This window comes from Leptosomus discolor, chromosome Z (genome assembly GCF_034619465.1).
Source record: "Leptosomus discolor isolate bLepDis1 chromosome Z, bLepDis1.hap2, whole genome shotgun sequence".
NCBI lineage: Eukaryota > Metazoa > Chordata > Aves > Leptosomiformes > Leptosomidae > Leptosomus > Leptosomus discolor.
Window position 1 is genome coordinate 79,986,092 of NC_141419.1, and position 24,739 is coordinate 80,010,830.

Consider the following 24,739-nt stretch of genomic DNA (forward strand, 5'->3'; position numbering starts at 1 on the left):
ATAAGAAACAGAGTTAGTATAAAAAAAGGATCACATAATTTGTGACACAATTACTTTTTCTCAGATGATGTTATAGAAAGACAGCCATTTACATTGTCTTTGCAACGTATTTCCAAACAAAATCTCAACAAAAAATTAAATTGTTATGCCATAAATTCTAAAGTTAATGTTTATACACACATTCTGAATACAATATCTATATAAAAATATCTCTAATTACATATTTGAAAATGCCTGTTTGTATCCTAGATTTGCATTCTGTTAGCAAAAAAATCCCCCATATTTGTTTTCTTTCAGTCAGAAATTCAGTTAGTGCTTTGTTGGTTTGACTGCTCAATACTCTGCATTAAACCCTGCTCACTTCATTCATGGAGAGTTCCTGCTCATATTGTCTGGGTTACTCAACTGGAGAAGATGTGCAGGAGTTTTCAGTCCTGAAAAAACAGTCTTGACCTGGAAAAGACTTGCTTTCAACCAGCATGCTGACATTTTCACTACAGTTGCTTGTACATGTATTTTTGTTCTTTTAGTGACAGAAGCAACGTGTTGAATGTTTTTTGAGTGGCAACTGGCACATTGCAAGGAATCCTTCATTTCCCTCATTAGAATTTTTTGGTCAGGGGAGGGAGAGAGAAGACAGCTGAACATTTTAATAATAAAGAGCACTCAACACTGTTGTGCCTGTTGATCAACATTTTTTTGTTCCTCCAACTGTAACTGCATTGTAAAACTTTCCAGTTTAACATCTATAATAATGCAAGGCAAAAAGGAAAAAATACATAATTTATGTTTCTAGAAAAGGTCTTAATCAGGGAATAATCTTGAAATGAACAAAAAAAGCCACAGGATTACAAGTGCATTGTCTCCCTTTTTTCGTTCTTTCCTTATCGATTCCCCGAAAAAAACCTAGACTATTGTGCTTCAAAATCCTTTCTAATTAAAATTTCAACATCTATTATAGTATTTACTATTTTGCAATTTATAGTTTTTCCTAGTAAAAAATAAAAAAGCACCCATTAGTTTTACTTTCTAAAGTGTTATTTTTAATTTTTGAGATGCTACTGATAAACACACAAGGATTTCAAAATTTCACATTGAGATAGGGACCCTTCTTCTCCAGATGCAAAAATGTTATTCCAGTTAATAGCACTATAACTTACAAGTGATATGACCCAGCACTTGGGAGGTTTCCATTCAGAAAACCTCCTGTTGGTCTCAGGGATTCAGATTAGAATCCAGTCTCTTTAGCATCTGAGCATCTCACCCTCTGCGCCTTCTGCAGAAGGCTGACACTGCCTTCTGTTCTTATTATTGCTTATTAAGCAGATAATTGGCATACCCAGAGCATGCTATATATTTTTTTTCCAAGTAGAGATGAAGATATGTTTTCTGTCACAGAGTCTATACAGCCTAGGGCCTTGCTCCTACAAGCACTTACACACATAGATTGTTCAGCTGGGATGTGATGTTGAAATTAAGCGGGCAAATTCAGATTGGAGATACATACATACATGCGTAAATGTTTGCAAGTCACTGGGAGCTGACTGGGCTAAGTTTTCGTCAAGATCAGCTGAGGCCTATGTGAAAAACTGTGTCTAGATGAAATAACTTTCTCAGAAATATTTAAACTCAGCTGATAAAAGTGCTGATTTCGAGTATTTTTATCTTTGTTTATGTATCTTCCCCCTTTTTATCCTTTCAATTAATGTCCTTCTTTTTGTTGTCCTGCTAGTATTTGAACAATAATGTAACACTAGAGAAAAACAATCAGATAAAAAAGCAAAAATCCTGTTAATTTACTTAGCTGGATGCAGATATCACGTTAGAAGTATTGATTGTGTGTTTACAGATGTTAGGAATTTTGCAACAGGTATTTAAAAAAATAAACCATTTAAATGCTCTGTTATATTTTTTTACTTTCCAATTCATGAAAAAAAAAAAAAAGAAAAGGAATTGGTTCACAAGACTAACATATTCACTGATTTTTGTTTTTATTTAATTGAAAATCTCTCTCTTTTTATTGTCATGTAACATATGTCTAGCAGGACAAATGTTGTTGCCTATTAATTTTTTTTAAGTGGTAATCCAACACTTACCCTGATCACTGCTAATTTGGAATACATTTTCATTAATTCTTTTCAGTGCTAGCATGAAGGAAGAAATCAAGGAATAAGGAACTTGGTGAATTCAAGATATAAATGGCTGGAAAAACTGTGTTTTCCACACTTGCAGTGTTGGACTCACGTTTTCTTTACCCTACATCTTGGTTTCACTATCTAATGGTTTCTCACTCTCATTTTCTTGTGAGATCAGTTGGTATGGTTTCTTCATTTCATTCTCCTCTATCACAGAATTACCCATTTCAGCATCTCTGTTCTTCAGCTCATGCCGTGATAAATGTTCCACAATTCCTGCTCCAATGGAGTCTCCCAAGACATTGGTAGTGGTACGGAGACGATCCCTAAGGAGAAATAGTAAGTTAGCCTTGATTTCACCCCTTGTTCAGGGAAGCATGCGAACTCGCTGTTAGAATGGCCTTTAAACAGCTACTAAATGATTCAGCTGTTTTATGTCTGTTCATTTCTCTGAAATGTTGATGCTATGATTTCTTCTACAGAAATTAACAAATATGCTAGGATTTGGAGTTGCAAAATGTGTTAATACTCTTGGCAACTTCATAGCAAGAAACAGCTATGTAATGAGGATGACAAAGCATATGGCAGATGCTTCTCAGAGGCATTTCTATACTCTGATGGTTTGGATTTATACCCTCTGAACATGTAAGCCAGTGGGAATCTACCTAGCTAAGGTAATTTCTCTCCTGACCATAAACTATGGTCAATAATTTAGGGTGGAGTTGTGCTGAAGTAATTCAAATTAAACTACGATAATTTAGCCCTCTTAGAGGGCTCTGCCCAGAAGGTGTAAGAGGCAGCTTGATAAGGAGTGACTGGCACAGTTACCCGATAAACGTTCACTTATGTAAGGCTGTGGGCATGTGGTTAGTTAATAGTTTGAAGACATTATGTTCTGGTAATGTGGGTAACTTCTTGCAAGGATCACTTGAGAAGACTGAAGGGTAAAAGCCTCTGGAAACTATAACTAATAGGCATTAGATGAAATAGAGATCTGAGGAAACCTGCCTTTGATTTAGTTCCTGGACCTAAGAGGTTTCCCCGTATACCTACAGGCGTCAGTCTTCCACAGACAGAAGAATGAAAAAACTGAGGGGCAATACACTGTGGTGGCTGGATAAGAGTCACACAACTGTTCTTGATTTCTGTGTCCATGGGGTAGATATACGAATCTTTCCTAAATTAGACAGTCATCAGGGCTACAATGAACTGGGTCAGATCTGAACCAGCTCTGAGCTTGATGGAAAGGTTTACATTGCCATCCTATAAAAACTAGAAGACTAAAGCAATTCTTTGTTAGTTTAATTATAGCGTGTCTGAAAGTTTTCTTAGTACCCTAAGGATCCAGGTTTCTAAGTAAATCTTTCTCATGGAAGAGAAACCATCATCAGCATCTGCTCTAAGAAAATACCTTAATTGCAATAAACTTTGATTCTTTTTAACACTTCTTTCCAATTGCCTTCCACAGCAAAAGAAGTACACCACTGATTGCAATATTGCCAGAATATCTCTGGCTATTGCACTTCTAAATATGGTCTAAGCCCTTAGTGCCTCCGTAAAAATACTTACAAGAACCAGTCCACTGCAATGATAAGAGTGATATCATCTGTAGGCAAACCTACTGATGTAAGCACAATGACCATAGTGACAAGTCCAGCTTGAGGAATGCCTGCAGCCCCAATACTGGCAGCTGTAGCTGTGATGCTGTGCAAAGAGATGGCAAGAGCAATTAATTGACTTCCATAATAAACTCTCCTTATCATCTAGCAAACATTAAAATCAGATATGAAGCAAGAAGGCATTTGCTCAGTAGTAAATAAAAAGATGAGCCCAGTCCTTTAAGTGAACACTGCATAGCTGCAAGTGAGTGTGGATCTTAATTCAAAATGTGTACACTATACCTCAAAACATGATTTTGTTAGGTGGTAAATCCCCTACTAGATGCTAAGGGGCAGACAAAAAACATTATAGCTACATGTACCCACCTTTAACAAACTCACTCCACAAGCTCAAACACGTTAAAAGAAAAGCTGAGGAGGTAATTTTGTCCTGGCAGATCTAATGAAAGAACCTTTATTCTCTGTCTGTCTCACTGTAACTTCATGCCGGGTGAAGTATCTGTCCTCCAGCAGTTGGCATTCTGCCATCAGAAAAAAGAAAGCTGCCAGAAACTCTGAATCCTACAGTCTAGTCACTTGTTAGAAATATGCTTGTTCACACCTGGTTTAGGAAGAATTTGTTTTATCAGGTGATTTGGCAGGGAGCAGCTCGGGTAGTAATGAATGTGGAACTACTGCCTCAGAGTGTGAAGGCAGAGTTTTGCCTTCTATTGATGAATATTGAATTAAATAGTGGTTTTTATGGAGAGAAGCACTTCTGCTTGAAAATCTTCTACATTACTAGTTCACCACATCTGAACTTTCAGTGATCCTGAGTGATAAATACGTATCTCTCTGTCCCATGGTGTCTACCTTTCCACTTGCTGACATTTCTTTCTTCTGCACATGTACCCATCACCTTTTTCTCTTAAATTGTTTGACCAACATATTGAAATTAATGCAAATCAGTTGTCATCGAGAGCCTACTTTGTAGGTTGTTTCCTGTTCTATTTCAAACTTCAAGGCTTGTGTGCTTGAAAACACACCTATTTTGTCCACCCTAACAGCTGGTGTAATAAAAGGTATTAATGCTTCTTACACAGCTTGCTCTACTTCTATGTTGAGACCATTAGGACTAGGAAGCCATTACCTCTCCTAGCATTAGCACTGTGACGCTTTTATGCTACTGCTTTGTACACGCATTAAAAAGTACCTGGTACTGATTGTAAGTCTAAACTCCCAACAGCTGCATGAGTTCTTAAGAAAGAAAGTTAAGAGCCATTAAAAACTGTTCTTGTTGACTCTACTAAATGCACTGGTAGGTGTGTAGTTACAGTTTTTTGAAGGTTTACCTAATGGAGAATATGTGCTAGGGGCTCTCTTCTATGCAGAAGATGTAAATCATCACAGTTATTCAGCTATTGTAGAAGTTCTTGAGTTTAGCTCTAGATGCTTTTGTTTAACCCCACATATAACAGCAAAAAGGAGTCGTCATAAAGGTGCTTTTATTAGATGTAGGTAATAAAGGCTTCTGTACCTGATTGTGATAATCTGTCCAAAGTTCAGATCAAAGTTGTTAACCTGTGCAATGAAAATTGCAGCCAAAGCCTCATATAAAGCAGTTCCATCCATATTAATTGTAGCACCAACTGGGAGTACAAATCTTGTAACTCTTTTGTCCACTCTATTTATTTCTTCCAGACACTTAAATGTAACAGGTAGTGTTGCAGAACTGAAACAAAAAAGAAAGAAGGTAATATATGACATAAATTCTACAAAGAGAGAATGAAAAGTATCACACATTGTGATAACAGGAGAGATTGTTTTGTCACATAAAAATTAATTTTTATGTGATCTACCAGAATATTTTTTTAAAAAACGCTAAGACTGAATTGAAACACTTCTAGTGATGGACGTTCTCTTAAAGCTGTCGGAAACTTTTTACAATGGTTAATTACTGTGAATCTCTATGTAGTCCCTAGTCTAACTTCAGTATTTTGTCATAAGATTCATCTGCTAGGCAGAGGAATTTATTTAAAAATTCTCACTTTTTGTTTTTTATGTAATGGAGTTATGATTGTATCATCCCTAAGCATTGTTTTCCTGAAGTTATACCAATTCAGCTTTTCAAGCCTTCAGTAAACAGTATGTTTCATCTTATTTATTTGCTGGATCCCCTGGAAAGGGCATTTTGATGGACAGTTACATTAATTTACCACTTTTGGGTTAACACCAGTAGGCAGATAAGCATCACACAGCCACTTGCTTACTTATCCCCACACCCTGAGTGGGACAGGAAAAGAGAAAAGAAACAATAAAAGCAGGGAAATGTAGGGGCTTATATTAAAAAAAAAAAAAAAGTTTAATAAGTGAAGGATAAGTGGAAGAAGAGAGAAAGAAAACAAAACAAAACAAATGATGCAAAGGCAATCACTCACCACCTCCCACAGACAGACCAATGCCCACCCAGCTACCAAGTAAAAGATGTCTAGCCTCCCTAAAACGCCCTGTTTTCCCTTTTTATTGCTGAGCATCATGTATAAGGCATGGAATATCTCTTTTGTTAGTTTGGGTCATCTGCCTGGTTGCATGCCCTCCCAACAGCCCTCCATCTACTCACTGCAGGGGCAGGGTGAGAAACAGAGAAGACCTTGATGCTTTGCAAATACTGTTCGGCAATAGCTAGAACATGAGTGTGTGATCAGTGTTGTTTATAAGCACAAAAACCTAAAACACAGCACCATACAAGCTGCTATGAAGAAAGTTAACTCTGTCCCAGCCAGGCCGTGTACTTAATCTCGTTTCCTTGCTGCTACATCCAAATATGACAGAAATGATAATTTCATTTAAAGATCAACCCAACTGAACATTTTTGCTTGTTACGCTACAGGAGTGTCCGTTCAGCCCACATGACACCAAGTTCCTTCTCAGAGACACTGCCTTGGAAGGAAGGATAAGATGCCCATTTTGTAAGAGCTGCCTGGGCTCTTTGTTCTTAAAGATGTGTATCTACATCTGATCACACCAAAGTAAAGAGGTTTTTCAAGACCCAGCAATTCAGATTACTCTGTCTCAGTGACCTCTTCATTACTAACTACTTAACAGACTTTCATGTCTTTGAAAACTTTATCAATATTGATAAAATAAAATACTGATAAAATGTTAAGTAAAGAAGGGCTGTGCAAGATTGTACTAGAAAAATCTCTTTGATGACAGTCAACCTACAGTTGAATTTTTAACAGCTTTTAAATCCACTTGCAGTGTAGTATGCTGTCTTACGTCAATCTAGGTTTTTACTGAGAATCTTTGGCAACATGAAGCGGAATGTCTTATGGAAGCTGGAACATGGCCTCTTAGTGCTATTACTGTTACCCACCAAAGTTGTAGTTTCATTTTATTTTCTCTTAAACTATGTTGACTGGCATTAGCTTTATTATCTTCTTTTAAAAATCATTATTGATCAAATTCACTTTTAGGCATTCCACAAATTTGCAAGGATTGACATCAAAATGTCAAATGTGAAATTAGTAATTGTCCCTCTCTACCCATTAATATACTGTCATAATTTTTTTCAGTCCTCAAAAGCTTTTTCAGTGATACAAAACTCAGTCAGATTTCTACATTTATGATCGCAATAACTTGTCATCCAGATTCTCAACACAATGCCAAACAGCAGGGACTTGGGTGTCTGACTTAAAACATCTGTCTTTAGGAGAAACTTTAAAATCTATTAAAATAAAAAGTGTTTTATGAAAGGTCGTATAGAATGTACATTTGATTGCAATGATGTTTCCTTTCTTCATAGATGCAAATAGGTTTTTTATTCATTTGATGTACCTATGACTTCATCAATAAAGAGCAAAACTGGCAGGTTGTATATCCATCAATGGCTATCAGGATTTTGAACACAGAATGTCAGCTGCCAGTAAGGGCCTCAAGCTCTCTCAGAATCCCCTCTGAACTTTCCCGTTTGCTGCTCCATTTTTCCATATGTATCCTTTGCGAGCTGCACTCTTTAACAGCAAGCCATTAAAAAATATTTTAAAATATCAGGCACCAAGGCTAATCACTCACAAGGGTTCCAGCCATACAGTCTGCATGACCAAATGGACTCATTTCATCTCTGTTCAGGGATTCTTCTAGGAAATAGAGGTCAAGTCAGTATAATGATAATCTCTATAAGTGAGCAGCAGAACTGAAATAAAGTGCCCAAGTGAATACTTGAATACAGAGTTAGCCAATTACATTAGGCAAAATCGTTTCTCAAACCACTAATATTATATAAAAAACATGGCCTTAAAATACAGTATTATACCTGGAAGATGTTCCCAAAGCTGTGACTAATGCCTGGATTAAGCCTCCAATAAATACCCAAGGGTTCTTACGAGTGATCAGGAAGTAGAGAAGAGGTAGGACAATGACAGCATGAATTAGCAAACCAATGATAACTGTTACAGTATACATGGCAAGCTGACCACCGATCACACCCATGTCTTCCATCTCAACAATTTTTCCAGCAATCAAGAAGAGAATTCCAAGTGGAGCATACCTGCAAATAAGAAATCCTATCAGTATTGTACTGAACAAAGTAGAAATTCACTCCCTATCCATACCTTTTGTGTTTATACACATGCACGAATGTAGGATTTCACTATTAGAATGACTGTAATTATTCAGAAGCAGTTTAAGAGTTTAAGTCTTTAGCTCCTAACAGTTCAACCTGGATTAAACCACAGCAGTGAATGTTTCTGATAGGCTCCGTTGCATTCAGGATTTGGTAAGGATTACAAGGTGCCTTTCAGACATGTAGGGAGATGAGCTCCTTTTGGAATTCAAGTGTAATTTAACTAGTTCAGGCAATTCTGTTATAAATCTATCTGTCTGAATGGAGGTTCAGCTGACATGGTTGTAGACTATGCCAAGTGCCTCGTTCTGTTATCTCGTCAGTGCAGTTTCCCATGCTGCTGGGGAAGGAACACACAGAAGGCTGATAACTGCCAATGATTTCAAGGTACTTCTGGGCATGCCCCATTTTATCCAGTGGGGATAAATACTTCAGCATGAGGCCATCTGTATGACAGAGGTTAGCTGCATTACGGAGCAGCCACAGAGGTGGTATGATCTGCTTTTCCCTATTGGTAAACACGGCTACAGGTGGAAGAGCTAGTGGTCCTGACCATAAAACTAACACAATTCTGCTGCAGCTGGACTTCTGGTACAGCCTTATTTCTGTAAAAGTCCCTTGTCTTTTCGTATTAAGTTACCACAGAACAAAATTTATCCAGCATATCTCAATTGCATTTTAAGCTGTCAAATCCATGTAGAAATTTCTCAGAAATAATAGTTCTCATCCACTGCTTCATCATCTTAAGCATGCTTTTAAAGAAGAAGAACAGGTTTTTGCTTTGTATAGATGTTTTCTGGCAGAATAGAATTTCAGTTACTGGAAAAAATACACTTATTTTAGTTTTGTATCTAGTACTGCAACGTATGTGAGTGTGTTCTTGAGTAGGCTTTTGAAGTTGATGGCTTGTTTGTTTTCTGTAGTAAAGAAGGCAAGAAGACATAATTTATTTTCATAATTAACCTTGTACCTGACAAAAAACTAATCTTCATTGTTGAAAAGGCTTCATGCCTAATGTTTGAAGGACAAGGTATTGGGTTTATTTGCCTATTGAATACAATAAAAAAGTAGGAAAATTACGTGTATGTGTAAGCAGTGCAGCTACAACGCAAGGACATGCATATATACTGCAGGAACCAGTTGTGTTGGAAACTAATGATAACAAGGTCTTTATGTGTAGAAATAAGATTATGAGAGACGTTTGTCAGTTTCCTTTAGTGAAGTCAGATTAGGACATAAGGAAACTTTGATAGCATGCTATTGTGATCACTATCTTTATGAAGACATGGAATGGCTCCATATAAGCTTAGCAAGTTCTGCCATAGACCCCAATTTTTCTCACGTCAAAAGCTAAACATAGTGGAAGAGTAGGTATGTTTGAGCAAGTTATTGGCATACAGAATTACAGTGCTTGGGTTCATTTATGAAAAAAGCTACAGGGTAGTTAAGAACTTATTGTCTGACTTCCTGCCAAACAGACCTTTGCTATCCAGTGCCTGACTGGGATGAAAAAATGTTAGTAACTTAAAATGGAATTTATCAAAGAGGCACTTACCACATGATTAGGGCTACCAATCTCATGATAGCCTCATTAAGGCTATCAAAGAAGTCTTTTAATGCCTGACCTTGCTCCTTCATGCTTCCGATCACCAGGCCAAAGCTTATTGAGAAAACCACTAAGCCAAGGGCATTCACTCCATTTACAGAACCTGGAACAGGAACTAATTCCTCTTTCATTCTGGTGAGGGTTTCCATTGCTTCTGACACATTGCTTATTATAGAAGCCACTGTGGATGTGTCATTGGATGCAATATCTACTTTAAACATTCTCTTTTCATAGTTAGTTTTGAACTGTTAAAACAAAAACAAAAGAGAGATAGGAATTCCGTGAATTATAGGAAACAAAGGTAAAAATCACACCTTAAATTATCAATTACAATTGTAAAACATTTGAATTCTTTGTGTAATACTTGTTGGTAAAATGTACTGTGATGAAATCCTGGCTTTCCTGAAAGCAACAAAAATCCATATTACCTACACATTAAGAGCTAAATCTTCAACTTTAGCTTCCAGAACTCATTTTCTCATAAATACATCAAAATTAAAGATGCAGATTTGTCATGCTCATGAGTTTTCTGAGAAAACTATTGATTCTTAATTTGCATTTTTTATAAATTACTATTTTTCTCAACAACCTATTTCCGATTGTTAAATAAATAGGGATTTTTTGGATAGTGAAAATACTTCCATGTGCCCTGGAGTTTCCTTACTTTTTCATATTTTTGAATGAAAAAAAATAAGACTGAAAGTAACTTAAATATAGCCCACCTCTTCTTTCCTTTGCTATGGCAAAGTCAGTAGTTTTCAATACTTTGCAGTAACAAATCACCACTTTTCTTAATTAAGAAAAGGATTCTACCTTAAATGGATCCATTATGGAATAGGTAAATAAATTTCAAAGTCTCAAGATGCTTCTCTGCTTCGAAAACCAATCTTTCACCATCTAATGCTTTTCCAAAGAGAAATGTGCGTCCTGTACATTTCTCTCTGGGATTAAAAAGCCTGCAGCCCTGTCTTGATTAAGTTTTGTTGAACACAAAGAATACTAAATATCACTAGTAAAATGTTTCTAATATATCTCAGGATGCTAACTACATTATTAAAGCAACGGGATGCTGGTGTGAAGGCTATTTAACAACTTTGGATTTTTACTCCTTTGGGCCTGCCAACAAAAGGCAAATATTAAGTCCAGGAGCTGTAGTATTATTAGTAATATCTGGAGACCGTTGCACACTTCCAAAGTATTTGAGTGAAATGAGAGTACTTATGACTAAGATGAAAAACATGAACATCAGCATCTATCCACACTGACCTAATTTTTTGTTATTTTCCACACCTGAATAGATTTATGCACTCCTTACATGTATTTGCTGTATCTCTGTGAAGGCTTTTAAGTCTTTCAGAATTTCAAATAAAACTGGCTTACAGGAGGTTTATGGAAAGTTTCTGAATGAGATGTAGCAGAACAAATCTCCATGGAGGTCAGATATTCTTGAATGTTAAATGAAATTTGCTAAGACTTTTTAAGATTTGGGCTGTGGTTAGAGGAGAGACTGAGCTGTTTGAACAGTGGGCTGACAAGGAAAAACCCAGTTCCACTGACCCCCCCCCCCCCCCCCCCCATCCACTCACATCCAACCTGTGATAATTCTCCTCTGTGTCAGTTCTAGTTTGATTTCTCAGTGAGACAATTCTACTTTTTAAATTGGCAGAAACTTCCCAAACAAAAAAATTAGTCATATTTGGGTAATGGCTGTGGAGGTAAATCAGCTTACTGAATGACAAATGCCAGAGAAGGCAAAACACTAAGACTGGAACTACACAGCCAGGGAAGGAGGGAAGGTATTACTTCTTTAAGTGACAGAGAGGTATTAGAGTGAAAATGGAAATTTTCTCAATAAAGGGTTTTTTAATTCAGTCCTGACAGGAAGATTAAAATACTGCCTAACACTATACAACAAACAGTTCTAATTTTTTTTTGTATTTTAAATCCATACAGGTATGATAATTGTGGTGGTTTTTTTTTTTTTAAATTACTGTTTTTCAGTGAAATAAAAATAGGTAAAAATTACCTAATGCAAATATCTGAAGGATGTAATTATGCTGGACTTGTGGGCACACTGATTAGACAAACATAAAATAGTAAGCTGTTTAATGAGGACCGGAATTAGAGCCTGATGTCCTACTGAAAATCCTGTTGATTTCCTACTTTTCCTAGACACATCATAACTGACTTTGTCCTGATCCTCCTCCATTACCCTCAGGTCCTTCTCTCATTCCTACCTATTTGACTAGGTCAAAAGCAACACATGATATGGCTGTTAGATATGGCTGTGTGCTGCTGGGCTCGTTAACTGCTGCCTGTTAGAACAAGCCCCAAGCTAAGTTATAAAATCCTTTTCTTTCAGTGGCAGCACAGTCTTGATTGGTCTGAGAATTGGCCCCTTCATGTCAAATTAGATTAGAATTGGTCATTGGGCTCAAAAACTATGACAGGGGACCGAGAAGTTGGACAGATACAGGGGAGAAAACACAGTCACATGAAGTTTCTTACCTTTAAAAAAAACACCGGTTAGAAATCGTTTTAAGTTGCACTAAGCATATTCCTTTTTTTTTGGTGCTGATTCTGGAGTTCTGTCTCAGCAAGAAGATGACATCTTTATTTGTTAATTCTCTTTAGGGATTTTAGGACCTCACTTAGTAAAGTCTGTTTCTGTTTCAGCTGCTAGACTGGTATACAGAGATGTAGATCTTACCTGTTGATTCACCGTGTTGGTCAGACTTAAGTGTTCAGAAAGGTTACTAGGGAGAATAGTCTTTTTAGAACCCCTTCCAGAGCAGTGGAGAAACGGTTTATTTAGGGTGAGATTCAAAATGGGCATCTGAGCAACAGGAATCAGAGCAACTTTATTTGCTCTAGGACAGTCACTTTAGCTAGCCTGCCTTTCATTATTGCTAACTGAGGTTAAGGATAACTCTGTGGATGTGCCTGTCTTCTTATGCCTAAAGTTGTCTATTGAAAGTAATGAGAAGGTTCCCAGTGAAGTAAATGAAATTAAGGAAAACCAAATACGAGTTATCTACTAAGGAAAAAGTGTAGGTCGGGTTTTATTGTTGTTAGTGCTTTTTCAGATGACACTAAAGGCAAAATGTAAGATTGCTTGCCCACCACAAAATAGATTTTCTATGTGGAATGGTGAAAAAGCCAACTCTTTATAGGAAGTGACAAGATGAAAGACCACCTTCAAGATGATGTAAAATGTCAAAGGTTTTGAAATGGATGAAGTAATTGAGGAGTTGACTATTACTGCTCTGCAGAGAAACTGGTGATAAGAGATCATTTTGTGAGCTTTTGTGAGATTCCTGCTTTCAGGCAGATCTCTGTGTTGGTGGGAATCAGAGTTACCAGTTGTTCATGTAGCTCAGACTGACATTTTAGTATTACACTGTGATTCTGCAGATCCTTGTTCTTTTGCAACATTCAGTAATGGAAGAAATTAGACAAACTCCTCATATAACAATTTGTAGGCTTAAGGGTCTCAGAAGAGCTGGTTAAGCTTCAGTAGAAGTCCACACACCCACACTGATAATCTGTGATGGGCTAGATAACATCACTGAAGTCCTGTCATTCCTGAGGATGTTTGGTGCATTTTGTCCCCAGGCATTTTTGCCTGGTAAGATTTTGGTTGCAAGATGCTCGTAATTTGTCCTTCAGTTCATATACAGAGAACAAATTAGGAGCAAGGTAAATATTATTTGGAACATATTAACACTAACAGCTTCCTGTGAACACCTTATCTGCAAGTAAAATATAAAAATAATGTAATTTCTGGACTTTTTTACAAGACATGGTGCTAATGAACAGGTTTTTAATTAATTTTAATTAAGTTACGTCATTACGAAATAGAAAATATAATTATTTAATTGCATGATGTAATGAATTAATTATTTACACTTTTATTATTATTTTGTTTTCATTAGTGGTACAAGATACCCACAGCCATTTGACTTGAATATATCACATGACTTTTTAAGAAGCAACATTGTAACACAGCAGCGGCACATTTCAGTGGTTAACTTGCAGACAAGGTAATTGCATGGGTGACTGCTCTGAAAACTCCTAATTTACTGTTGGTACTCTAAGATGGTATAATTAGAGCTGTCTGTGTAATGATGTGTTTAGTGAATGATGATTTTAAAAGCAAGAAGTTTGCTTAAATGCCAACTAAAAAATTAAAATAAATGAAAATAAGGCAGTGATATCCCATCTTTCTAATTAATTTTTTCTTTCCTTTCCATATGTACATGTGTGAAAGCATTATAAATGGTCTGCAGAAGAGCTGATAACATGGGTTAAAATATATCTTAACTAGCCAAAATTATCATGAGGAATAGACAGCATATATTAGTTAGTATTCATGTCTGGATGTGCGACTAACACTTCCAATACCCTTGATAAGGATAAGTTCAGGAAAGCGTTATTTAATTAAATATAGCTCAGAAGAAATGTGATTATCAGATGCACCCTTCCAGTTCTTTAAGCTTCAGCTGGCATCAAATTTCACCTATTCATGCCCTCCCCAGATTGTTAGGCTCATTCTGTTTCTCTTGATGTCTCAAGTTCACTTGTGTTTCTTTTGTGTTTTGATATATTCCCAGAGCAGAGCACAAAGAACAAGCAGTTAAAAAGCAGTAGCTGCTTAACAAACAGGCTGCTTACAACTGCTTAGCCCCAGGCTAGATAGCATTTTTGAATTTCGCAAAGAAAGAGAAATGAAGAGGTAATGGCCAGACCTGAAAGATAAATCCAAAGATTTGTTTAGATATCTCTAAACTAGGGGAGCATATAGTGGTATACAGAAAGTTTTGAGCAAAGGTATCTAGTTTTAGGCAAGTGTGGAACACTTACCTGCAGTCAACCTTTTCAGATTCTCCTGCTACTGATAAAAATTACAAAAGCCCCCAAGTGATTAGTACATAGTGAAAGCAGAAACATATGTCGTATGGAAATAACCATGCCTGATATAGTTCTGCTAATTCTCAGCTGAAATGTTTGAATGAAAGCATTTCCTTAGCTTTTCTGTGGGCTCTCTTTCTCTCCTACAGAGACTCCTCCTGACTTCTGGAATCCACAATGGAAGGTCCTTTTTGGAGGGGAAGGGGCATTTTGTTCCACCACTCTTCCTCTTTCTGGGGAAGAAAGTGCACAAAGAGGGAGAAGGAGCAGGAGAAGTAGAAGCAAGAGGAGGCAGCTTTGTTTGCCTCACAGACTTGTTGGGAAAGAAGAACAGGAAAGGGAATCCAAAGGACCGGAAGACTGAATGAGGAATAGTAGAAAATTTAGGAAGATCCTTCCTAAATAAGTCCTAATGTCCCAGTCTTCCTTCATGACTCTTCTTCCAGCAGCAATCCTATAAAAGCTTTCCCAACTCCATCTAGAAGCACTCCCTGCCTTGGTTACCTTCTCCACACATCTCCATTTCATTTTACAGGAGAGCAGTTCCACATCCAGAAACTTAACTTTACTTCACTAAAATTAATTACATAAAGGTCAGTACAATTTTCCTTGTCTTGATGTTACAAAATCTGAGTAATAGTTCATCTTTTGAGGTTAAAAATATTGGAAATGATAGATGGTCCTGTGTGTTAGTGGAGCTGCTTGGGGAACTGTTTGCTGCTGATGAGGAAAGTAACAGGTTCAAAACTTGCTGTGAGTAGTAACACAGTCATTAGAGGACCTGTCTGCTGGCCATTTTAAGAAAGAAAGAAAAACCTTCCAGTGGATTCCAATGCAGATCTCTATCAGGAAAGAAACCTGCCTAAGAATGGTATAAGACAGACTTTTGAGCACATAATATATCAAAAGATATGATTTGAATTAATTATGCATGTGCCAGTGATGGTTTCCAGGTGTGCAAAGCTATGGATCAATATTATGCCTTTGACTGTGGACAGCTATGAGTAGTAGTCTGTTTTGGGTTTGGGCCAGAAAGCATGGTGTTAAGAGAACCAGCTTAGTGCCGGTTGGATCAACCTCATCATAAATCTGAGAAACATGTGAAAAACCTGATGTAAATTTTTCAAAAGAAAGTTATGGAGTCAGTTGTACAAAGTAATCTGGATATCTATGTATCTTACACGTTTCTCTTGTAAAACGTTTTAAGTTTAACAAGTCTGCTACAACAAAATAACTTCAACCTAAAAATCTAGGTTTTGGTAGCTGATGCAAAAATATCACTTTGACGGATTTAAAATCCTGGTGCTTCAGTAAGCATAGCTGACAACGAAAATCAGAAAAACCTTTCATTAAATATCTCCTAGTTTTTGAATCATTTTTTGGAAACCCTTTTAATCTGTAAAGTGGATGAGAAATACAATATACTTACTGTAAACAGAATCTACAGGACACCTTTAATTAAGAACATAGATTTAGGACTGCTAGTCACCAAGTCGAGTTTCCTGTTGCTGTAGGATACTTTATCGAAAGAATTTTACAAGCTGTATCTTAAAACTGATGAGGTAGTTTGTTTCCACAAGTCCTAATTGAAGATTGTTCTATGACCTCACTTTTTAGGTGATGAAGGCTAAACCCCTTACTAATTCCCACTTTAAATTCAGCTGCAGATTTCCATTTCTTCATGTATAAACATTTTTCTTTATCTTATAGAACTCTATTCCCACTTTGTTTTTTGTACCTGAATAGTTTTTAAATCAAGCTTCTTTTTGCTTTATACACTGTCTTTTTTGATAATCCTAGCAACTCCTCTCTCCATTGTGCTCATTTTGCATGAATCTTCCTATGAATGTAACGTTCCCAATAGACTGAGTATTCCAGACAGTCACATTCCTCTGGATTTATTTCCTCTCCTGGGCTTACATCACCTAGTATAACCTATAGCTGAATTAGAAGGCTTTTATTTTTTTTTTTTATTTTATTTCTGTTGATAGCTTCCTGTCTCAAAGCAGAAATTACTGTTAATTTCTAAATGTTTGTTTCACATGTGATGAAGACTACAAGGAGATAACCAAACATGCCAATGTCTGCAAAAGCCATTTCTCTTTATTGTGACTTTATAATATTACAGTGTGCCAGGGACATACCAGCTTCTTTGGCATTTGTTAGTTATCTCAATACAAAGTGCTTGGACTTTCTTGTCATCTGTAAATTTCATTGTGTGCATCTTATGTCATTCAAAACATATCAGTTGAAGTATGCCCAGTTCTTCAGCAACTTCCATTATTATCTCCACCAATTTTACAATTCTTAAAATAATCTTATCCCCTGCTCAACTATTTCACTTCCCTTACATTAAAAACTTTGTTTTACAGAAGTCCGAATGGATTAGATACATTGCACTTCTGTGGCACCAAAAAAAAAAAAAAAAAAGAGTGGTCTTGCGAAAGAAAGGTGAAAAGTTTTGGTACAATATATGTTTTAGAAAACTGTGTTATTTTTTATCTTTTTTTTTTTTTTTTTCCTTCATGTATTTTTCATTTTAATTTGTTACAAAGTCTTTACTCTTTCCTTCAAGGTACTTATATCCTTCAGTACAATGGAGATCAAGCTAATGGGTTATTAATGGCTTGAATCAATTCCCAAATCTTTTTGAAATTGCAATTTGAAAGGCACTGTAATTGCTCTCACCAGTTATAGATAATAACTTCCCAACTTGAGAGATTTATTGAAAATACTTGCTGCTGTATCTGTAACTTAATTGCTTAATTCTTTCATTATTGGAGATAAAGATTATATCTTTCCCTGACTTTATTACATTAAATTCTTTGAATTTTGTTTCTAGTTTAGACACAGACTTTTGTATTTCCATGCTGCTCTTCCACATCACTGTCCTGAGTTGATCATCATCCTTACTGAAAACAGAGGCATAGAATTTGTTGGTTTTGGACCCGAGTCTAGTTTATCTTTAATCTTGACCAAATCTTTAATGTAGAAAGTCACTGCTTTTTATTTGTCTCTGTTTATATAACTAAAGAAAATGTTACTGTTTCTTTTCAATTCTTCTGCAAGATGTAATTCAGCTGGACTTTGGAAAGTTTCTACTTTATCCTCTTGCTTCTTGACCTCCACATTTCAGCTTTTTTTTATTGCTACAGAAATAACTGCTAAACAATATTGGTTCAAGATTGTCTATGGGGTCAATGTGAAGCAATTATATCATGGAAATACACATTACAGGTTTCACTGAATCTATATGTACTCCTTTTAGAAAAGGAATGTAACTAGTTACTGTTATTTTCTCTGTAGAACAGCTAAGGATAAGACCAGGCTAATGGTAGAGGAATTTGGGAAGAAACATGAAAAGAGCATTCCTATGCACTCCTTTCACAGGTGTCAGGAAATCAGGAAATCTGGATTTTGTTACTGATGTCCACCAAATTATTTCATCTGTTTCAAACCTGTGCACATTTCTCACATGACATTCTTGAACGTCTTCCAGTCTTTGTACAGATGATGTTTATCTCAGTATCTCTGAGTTTAACATAACACTGTTTTTGAGAAGTAAATACTGTATTGACTTTAATGAAGATTGCCATAGACTTAAGAACTTGATGTTTTAAAAAAACTTATTTTTTTTAATTTGTTATGCCAGGTGTGTTTTCTTCACTTCTCATAGCAAATACTGAGACAATAGGATTGAAAACAAAGCACAGGTTTGGTTGGTTTAGTTTGGAGGGTTTTTGACTGCTGACAGCATACATAAGAGTTGTTTCTCCTGTAAGTACAAGTACATGATATTCCTAAAGAAAATGCTATTACATTTCAGTTTCTTACATTTTTATGTTTTACTTGGAAATAACAAAACATTTTTACCTGTTTAAAGCAAGCTTCCACCAGATTTGGAGGGAACATATTTCTGTGAAAAAGAAAGAAGATAACATGAGAAATAGTAGGGGCACAGCTAATAAAGGAATTGACCAGCTATTTTTCAAAAGAATCCTAAGACGAATATGTAATTATGTATACAGTGATTAGAGCTTTGCATACAGCATTGGCCTGGTTAGCTTTATCAGAATGAAACATACCAGGGTTGGATAGATCCTGACAATTGCAATCTCTGTATCCAATATCGTATAGCAGGTCTGGTTATGGAGCAGAATATTAGCTAAATTACCAAATGAACAAAGCTCTGTGGGTCAATGCTAACTTTTAATTTTGTATTTATTAATGCTTTCTAAATCCAGATTAATAAAGACATTATTAATATTTAATGTACTTCTACTTCTCAAACAATTTTTGCGGTCATGTATCCTAGTACATCATGACATTTATCACTTGATTTAGAGTCTTGTGATTAAGAAATAAGTATTTCTGAAGTTTGAGTATTCTTTAACAATAACACAAACACATATAACTATATATGTGTGTGTATACTTGTTACATTATGGGGGTTTGATTCTTTGCTTTCCAGAATGATGACATTTCTGAGGGAATTAGAAGCAGCCTAACTGAATAAATCTTGAGGAATCTGAGTGCAAACCTCTTCATGGGTCTTTCTGAAGTCCCCCTTCCTGGCAGCATGACTCTTGGAGGCCTTTCTCCATGTCTCTGGCTTCTCCAAATGGGTTAGTGGAACACAAAATTTTGGTGGCTTTACCTGTGGAAAAGCTCCTGAGTTCAAAACCTCAGCTTCCCTACTCCCTGGAATACATCTATGACATATTAGCTCTATAAAAGAGGCATTGCAGAGTCTCTGAGCAAGGAGAAAACAAGATTTCATATCTGTGTCCCTCTATTTCAAGGATTTTACTTGCCTGTTGCTGGAATTTATTTCCAATCCATACAATTTAACAGGTTGAGTAGTTGTACCCAGATTGGCAGCTACAATTCAAAATTAAGATGAATAGCTAAATCAGGCATTCAGGTGAAGTGAGAAAACTGTCAAAAGTTGGAAGTAAAGGAAAGCAGAGGACTGTGGTAATAAGAATTGTGCTATGGAAGGAGGGGAAAAGACCCATGCAGATAGCAGGACAGGAGTCTTCTGTGTGTGAAAGAAAGAATCTTTCTTTGAATATTAAAAGCAGTTTCTTCCCTTGCAACAGCTTGATTTGAAAATAAATCCACGTACTCTTTTGTAGCGTTGTAGGGGTTAGAGATATTGGTATCACATAGTTGAAAAAAAAATGTCTAGTTTATGCAGTCACTGTCTAAATTTCTCTACTTTTGTTCTTGTGTGAATCTAAATATTACTGTGGTTGTTATTTGTACAGAAAATGTGCAATATCATAGCCATACCTGATTAAATCAAGAAAGGCATCTGCTGCTGTCACTTGCACAATTTTGCCTTCTCTGTGCATGTTTTCTTTAGTACCTTTCCCAGGGTGGATGATGACCACAATGATTATACCAATCAGTACAGCAATGATCGTAGTACTCATGTAGTAGACTACCGCTCGGACTCCCATCTTCCCTGATGCTTTACTATCCAGGGCAGCAATTCCTAGTAAATTTAAGCACAAGGACATTCACCTCATACAGTTGTGAGTAAAAAGTATAAACTCAGCATGATGAAAATGGTTTTGTGGGAAGAGTTTTGGTGACCGGTACATTTGAAGCTACCCAAGGTAAGTTGGCCCTCTTTTGCAGCTCGTGCTGCCACTGTCTTCCCATCCCACCCCTAGTGCTTGTTATCACACACTTTTTGGTTACAAGAGTGAACAACTGTCTGTGCTTTTTTAACACTTTGTTAAAAGCAAAGATTATTGGTCTGATGCAGTGTGGCACCACCTGTATTCCAGTGAGCCAGTTCAAGTTTTTGATTAGCATAGTAACTATAGTCTGAAAAATGTGCCTTAAAAATGTGCTGCACCTGATTTGTAATAGTAAGAAAGAAAACAAAGTACTCTCAAGAAATGTTAATAGTGTTTGCTACGATTAATGTGTATGAAGAGTTTTCTTCAATCCCTAATGGAATGACCTTAGTTTACCTCTGTCCCAAGCCATGGGAGTTTAAAACAGATTAAATGCTGTTAGCTTGTTTCAGAAAATCCTTGCTATTGTATGAATAAACATTTAGAGTCTCTTATAAGCTTTGCAAAACTTGCAACATTAATCCTAATTCTTGGCTTGTCTTAATGCAGCTGACTTAATGTGAATACTAGGGTGCTCACTATGGCATCTGCTAAAGTGTTTGTTCATCAGATTGCACCAACAGGGCTGCACTGTGGTTTTTAAAGGAAGGTGCAGTTCTGCCAGGGAATGAGCTCTGAGAAGTGTCTCGTAAGAACTGTCAGAAATGGAAATGCTCTTTCTCTTTCCAAGCAGGTGCAGTTAGTGTTTTCCTTAAAATGCTGCTCCTTCTTAATATTTCAAGTAGTCAATAATTTCTGCATACTTCATCTGGAGGGCTACACCATCTGTCTCAAAACAGTGCTGATGCTTTTTGTTTGAATGAAGCTTTCAAAGTGCAGAACGAAAGAAGAAGTCAGGAAAGGATCTCTTTGCTTTATTATCTCCTCCTATGGACCCCTATATAGCACTGTCTAATCCAGACTTCGGTGGACTGCCCACACATTTACCTAGATGCCCTCTTTGAACATACAAGATATAATGCAACTGGCCCACCTTCTGCTCTGAGTACCAGTCTCAGAGGAGAAAACATTTAAAATAAGGCAGCAGGACAGCATGAATATAAATAATATGGAAACCTAAAACTAGAACAGTGACCTGGCAAAACTTTTCTCAAATCATTGTTAGCTATATCATACTTCTGTTCTATCTTCTAATGAGGAAATTTGTGCTGCTGGAGTTACAGTGAAAGTACTCTAGTCACTGATGCAACTGAGATCAAGGCTGTGTTCCAGGCTGTGATCAGATCTTCAAAGTATAAAACCAATCACATGCTTCATACTTACCCTTTCATTTCAGCTAGCGTTTGCCTGTCCTTTCAGCAGAAGCCATTAGAGTCAGTAAGATTTGTACCCACAAAATGAATTGCAAAAGGAGTTCACTAGATTTGCACCCTGAATTGTTTGATTTACATGTGCCACTGTAGTGGAAGAACAAAGTGTTACTGGCACTGTAAGAAGCTGCAAGTGGAAAACTAACATTTGAAGGATCTGGTCCTTTATTTCTCTGCTCAACTTCTCCATCTCTAAAAAAGGATGGTAATGCTTGTGGTAAGTTTACATTTATGTTTTGAAATTCTGTGAGGAAAATGGTAAATGTTAGTGAGTAATAAACAGTTGTCTTATCATTACAAACAGGAAGTAGGTCCTGTAGCCCTCTTGTCAGTGGAGGGAGGATCAATTTTTTTTTAGAGTCCTCAAAGTAATGCAAATGCAAATAGTACAATTAAACAATGCATAAAAATAAAGCTAATAATTTTTGGAGAATTTCAGATCTGTTATGGATAAACATTGCACAATGTTTATATCAGACAGCATTTGATTCAAATTTTATTTTTAAAGCATCAGCGTGTAACTTAAAATGAAGTATCATTTTAAAAGTGAAAAATGTGTGCATGCATACAAGTCCAGTCAAATTTATCTTTATGTATTTTAATTGCTGATTTATGTTCTTACTTGCTATTTGTAAAGTAGCAGCAATGCACTGTGTGGTTTTTTGTTTTAGCTAAGATCAGCTTTAAACTTGGTTTACTTCCTGAGCATGAAAAGGTTTAACCTATATAGTTTGTTAGGAAGGTCTGGAAATGCACATCTGTTAAATCAGTCAGTTCCCAGTATCCCGCCCTTGTCAGGTAATAGATTCAGGACCAGATGATGAGCACTGTCAGTCTAGAGGGTTCTCAGGCACACTTACTTCTCTAACAGAGCCTGATCTTTCTTTGTACTCCATGCTTGATACTAGGTTGAGTTTCCTACACTCCAAAAATCACTACGAGTCAGCGTAGGGCATATTTTACCACTGAAGATTGGTGTGTTGATGGATTAGATCTTGTCATCCTATTTCTTTCTTGGACTGATTCTGGGACTGAGTGGTGAACCATGTGCAAGTGATGTGTTACAGAGCAAGAGTCATGCTCTTTTCTTTATAAGCTGCTTTCCAGCTTGTTTTCCTATTATGCACTCTGACTGTGACTACACGGCCCCTGATTTTAGGTTGCTCAGTCTAATTCCTGCTCTTGCTATCAGATAAATGGCTTCTCAGCTTGAAAGTAGGGAACAGCAATTCCTCTGTTCTTGAGCTCTAACTGCTCGTGGCATGTACAGCAGTGAGAATTCAAAACAGAGGAATGACAAGCGTAAGTATGAACAAAAGCTATATGAGGAGGAGGCAAGGTCTCACCTGAGACAGCCCTTATTGGGGAGCTGCTGGGCAGCCTTCCCTCCCACTGAAGTTGATGGTAACTCAGGGAACTGACAAGAGAGACACTTGTTATCATTCAGGCTAAAACTGCAAAAGCTTCCTGCATACCAACAACAAGAGTTATGTAAAAAAATATTTTAAATCTGTTTTTAAAACATAAGAAAATGAAGGGCTTTGGGTTTTGTACATTTTAAGATGTTGACAAGATTTCTTAGAGCTGAATGGGGCTCTGGAAGGGTCCTTGATAGAGAAGCATTAAAGTTCACTCCAAAGCTTTCATGTGTCACAGACCATTGTATCCTCAGTGTGTGCTTTCACAGCCAGCCAGCAAAACTCCCATTGTCCCGCGGGAGATGTATGTGCCCCTTTCATCCTGCTGGCTGCTCTCTCCTCCACACTGCTGCTGGCTCCAGCACCTCTGCCTCCTCTCTTCCTCTCCCCTCCCCTTCCCCAGGGGGCCTGGGAAACTTTTCTGTGCCACAGGTCCCCATGCACAGGGATGCCTTGAAGTTGTCAAGGCAACCTGGAGCAGAGCGCCTGTAATTTCTCCCAGCGTGTGCTTGCACACAACATGAATGGGAATGATTTTTAAAGTATTGATGGGGCGGGAGGGAGGCAGAGAGGGAGGAAGGGAAGAGAAGAAAGAAGGGGGCAGGCATAAGTCTGTAAAACTGCAAACAAACCCTTACCCCTGTCCTCTCTCTTCACCTACTCTTTCCCTCTCTTGAAAAACGGGGAGTCAGTCACACTTTGGGTGAAATAAAGACATGACAAGAAGTTCTCCAGAGTGTCAGGGCAAAAAGCAAAGCACTACGTTGTTCTTTAACAAAGCTGTCAGAGAGCACATGAAAATATTCGAGATTTAGGAAAGGCAGCAAGGAAGTAAATATGTAGTTGCAAGAGGAGAAAGAGAGAGAAAGGATTCAGGGAAAAGGAGAAAAAAAACTATTTAGGGCAACTTGTTAAAATTTCTGAATTTTTAATCTGATAGTTCTGATTGTTCATCTGACTTGATCATGGTTCTGCAAATTAGCATGAGCTAATAATGCAGCAGCTTTCCTGAATGGCTACTGTACTATGACCAGCTTTGTGCCAATTACAGTTTTGTATATTGTACTTATGATTCTAGATTATACAGAATTCTAGAATTTACAAATCTAGAGTTGCTTCTATCATTTTTGTTTTATTGACATTAAAAGCATGCTGTACGTAATCTATGTGTAATCATGGATTATAATAGGGCACACTAACGCAAAAGGATGGTACTGTACTCCTCAGTAAGATCAAAAGTAAAACATACTAAGCATGTTTTCTTTAGATAACATTTAAGCTAATAATAGCTTCAGATCCCTGTGTTCAAAAATAAATTCCAAATAATTATTTTAAAAGCCAAAAGACAGAGCCTATGCTAAAAAGTCCTACAACTTCAGAACACTTCCTCCCTTTAATTAGTACAACCGCATCAACAGATTTTTGCAGAACAGTCCAATGTCCTGAAGTCATAAGCTATGAGTTATTTCAGTCTGAGATTTGAGTT

General features: G+C 36.9%; 1 protein-coding gene across 4 annotated transcripts in view; it reads right to left on the reverse strand.

The window, feature by feature from the left end:
• Positions 1–2,256: 2,256 nt before the first annotated feature.
• The window catches only part of SLC1A3 (solute carrier family 1 member 3), a 64,143-nt gene continuing 41,660 nt past the window's right edge, over positions 2,257–24,739 (reverse strand). For 2 of the 4 annotated variants that reach the window (XM_009949466.2, XM_009949464.2), the window contains 7 exons: positions 20,170–20,374; positions 18,748–18,790; positions 9,913–10,208; positions 8,049–8,282; positions 5,271–5,465; positions 3,705–3,839; positions 2,257–2,461 (listed from right to left, as the gene is read on the reverse strand). In XM_009949466.2, coding sequence (XP_009947768.1) covers positions 2,257–2,461; positions 3,705–3,839; positions 5,271–5,465; positions 8,049–8,282; positions 9,913–10,208; positions 18,748–18,790; positions 20,170–20,374 — 1,313 coding nt within the window. The remainder of the gene's footprint in view (positions 2,462–3,704; positions 3,840–5,270; positions 5,466–8,048; positions 8,283–9,912; positions 10,209–18,747; positions 18,791–20,169; positions 20,375–24,739) is intronic. The other 2 variants (XM_009949465.1, XM_009949467.2) reach the window with 2 other exon arrangements.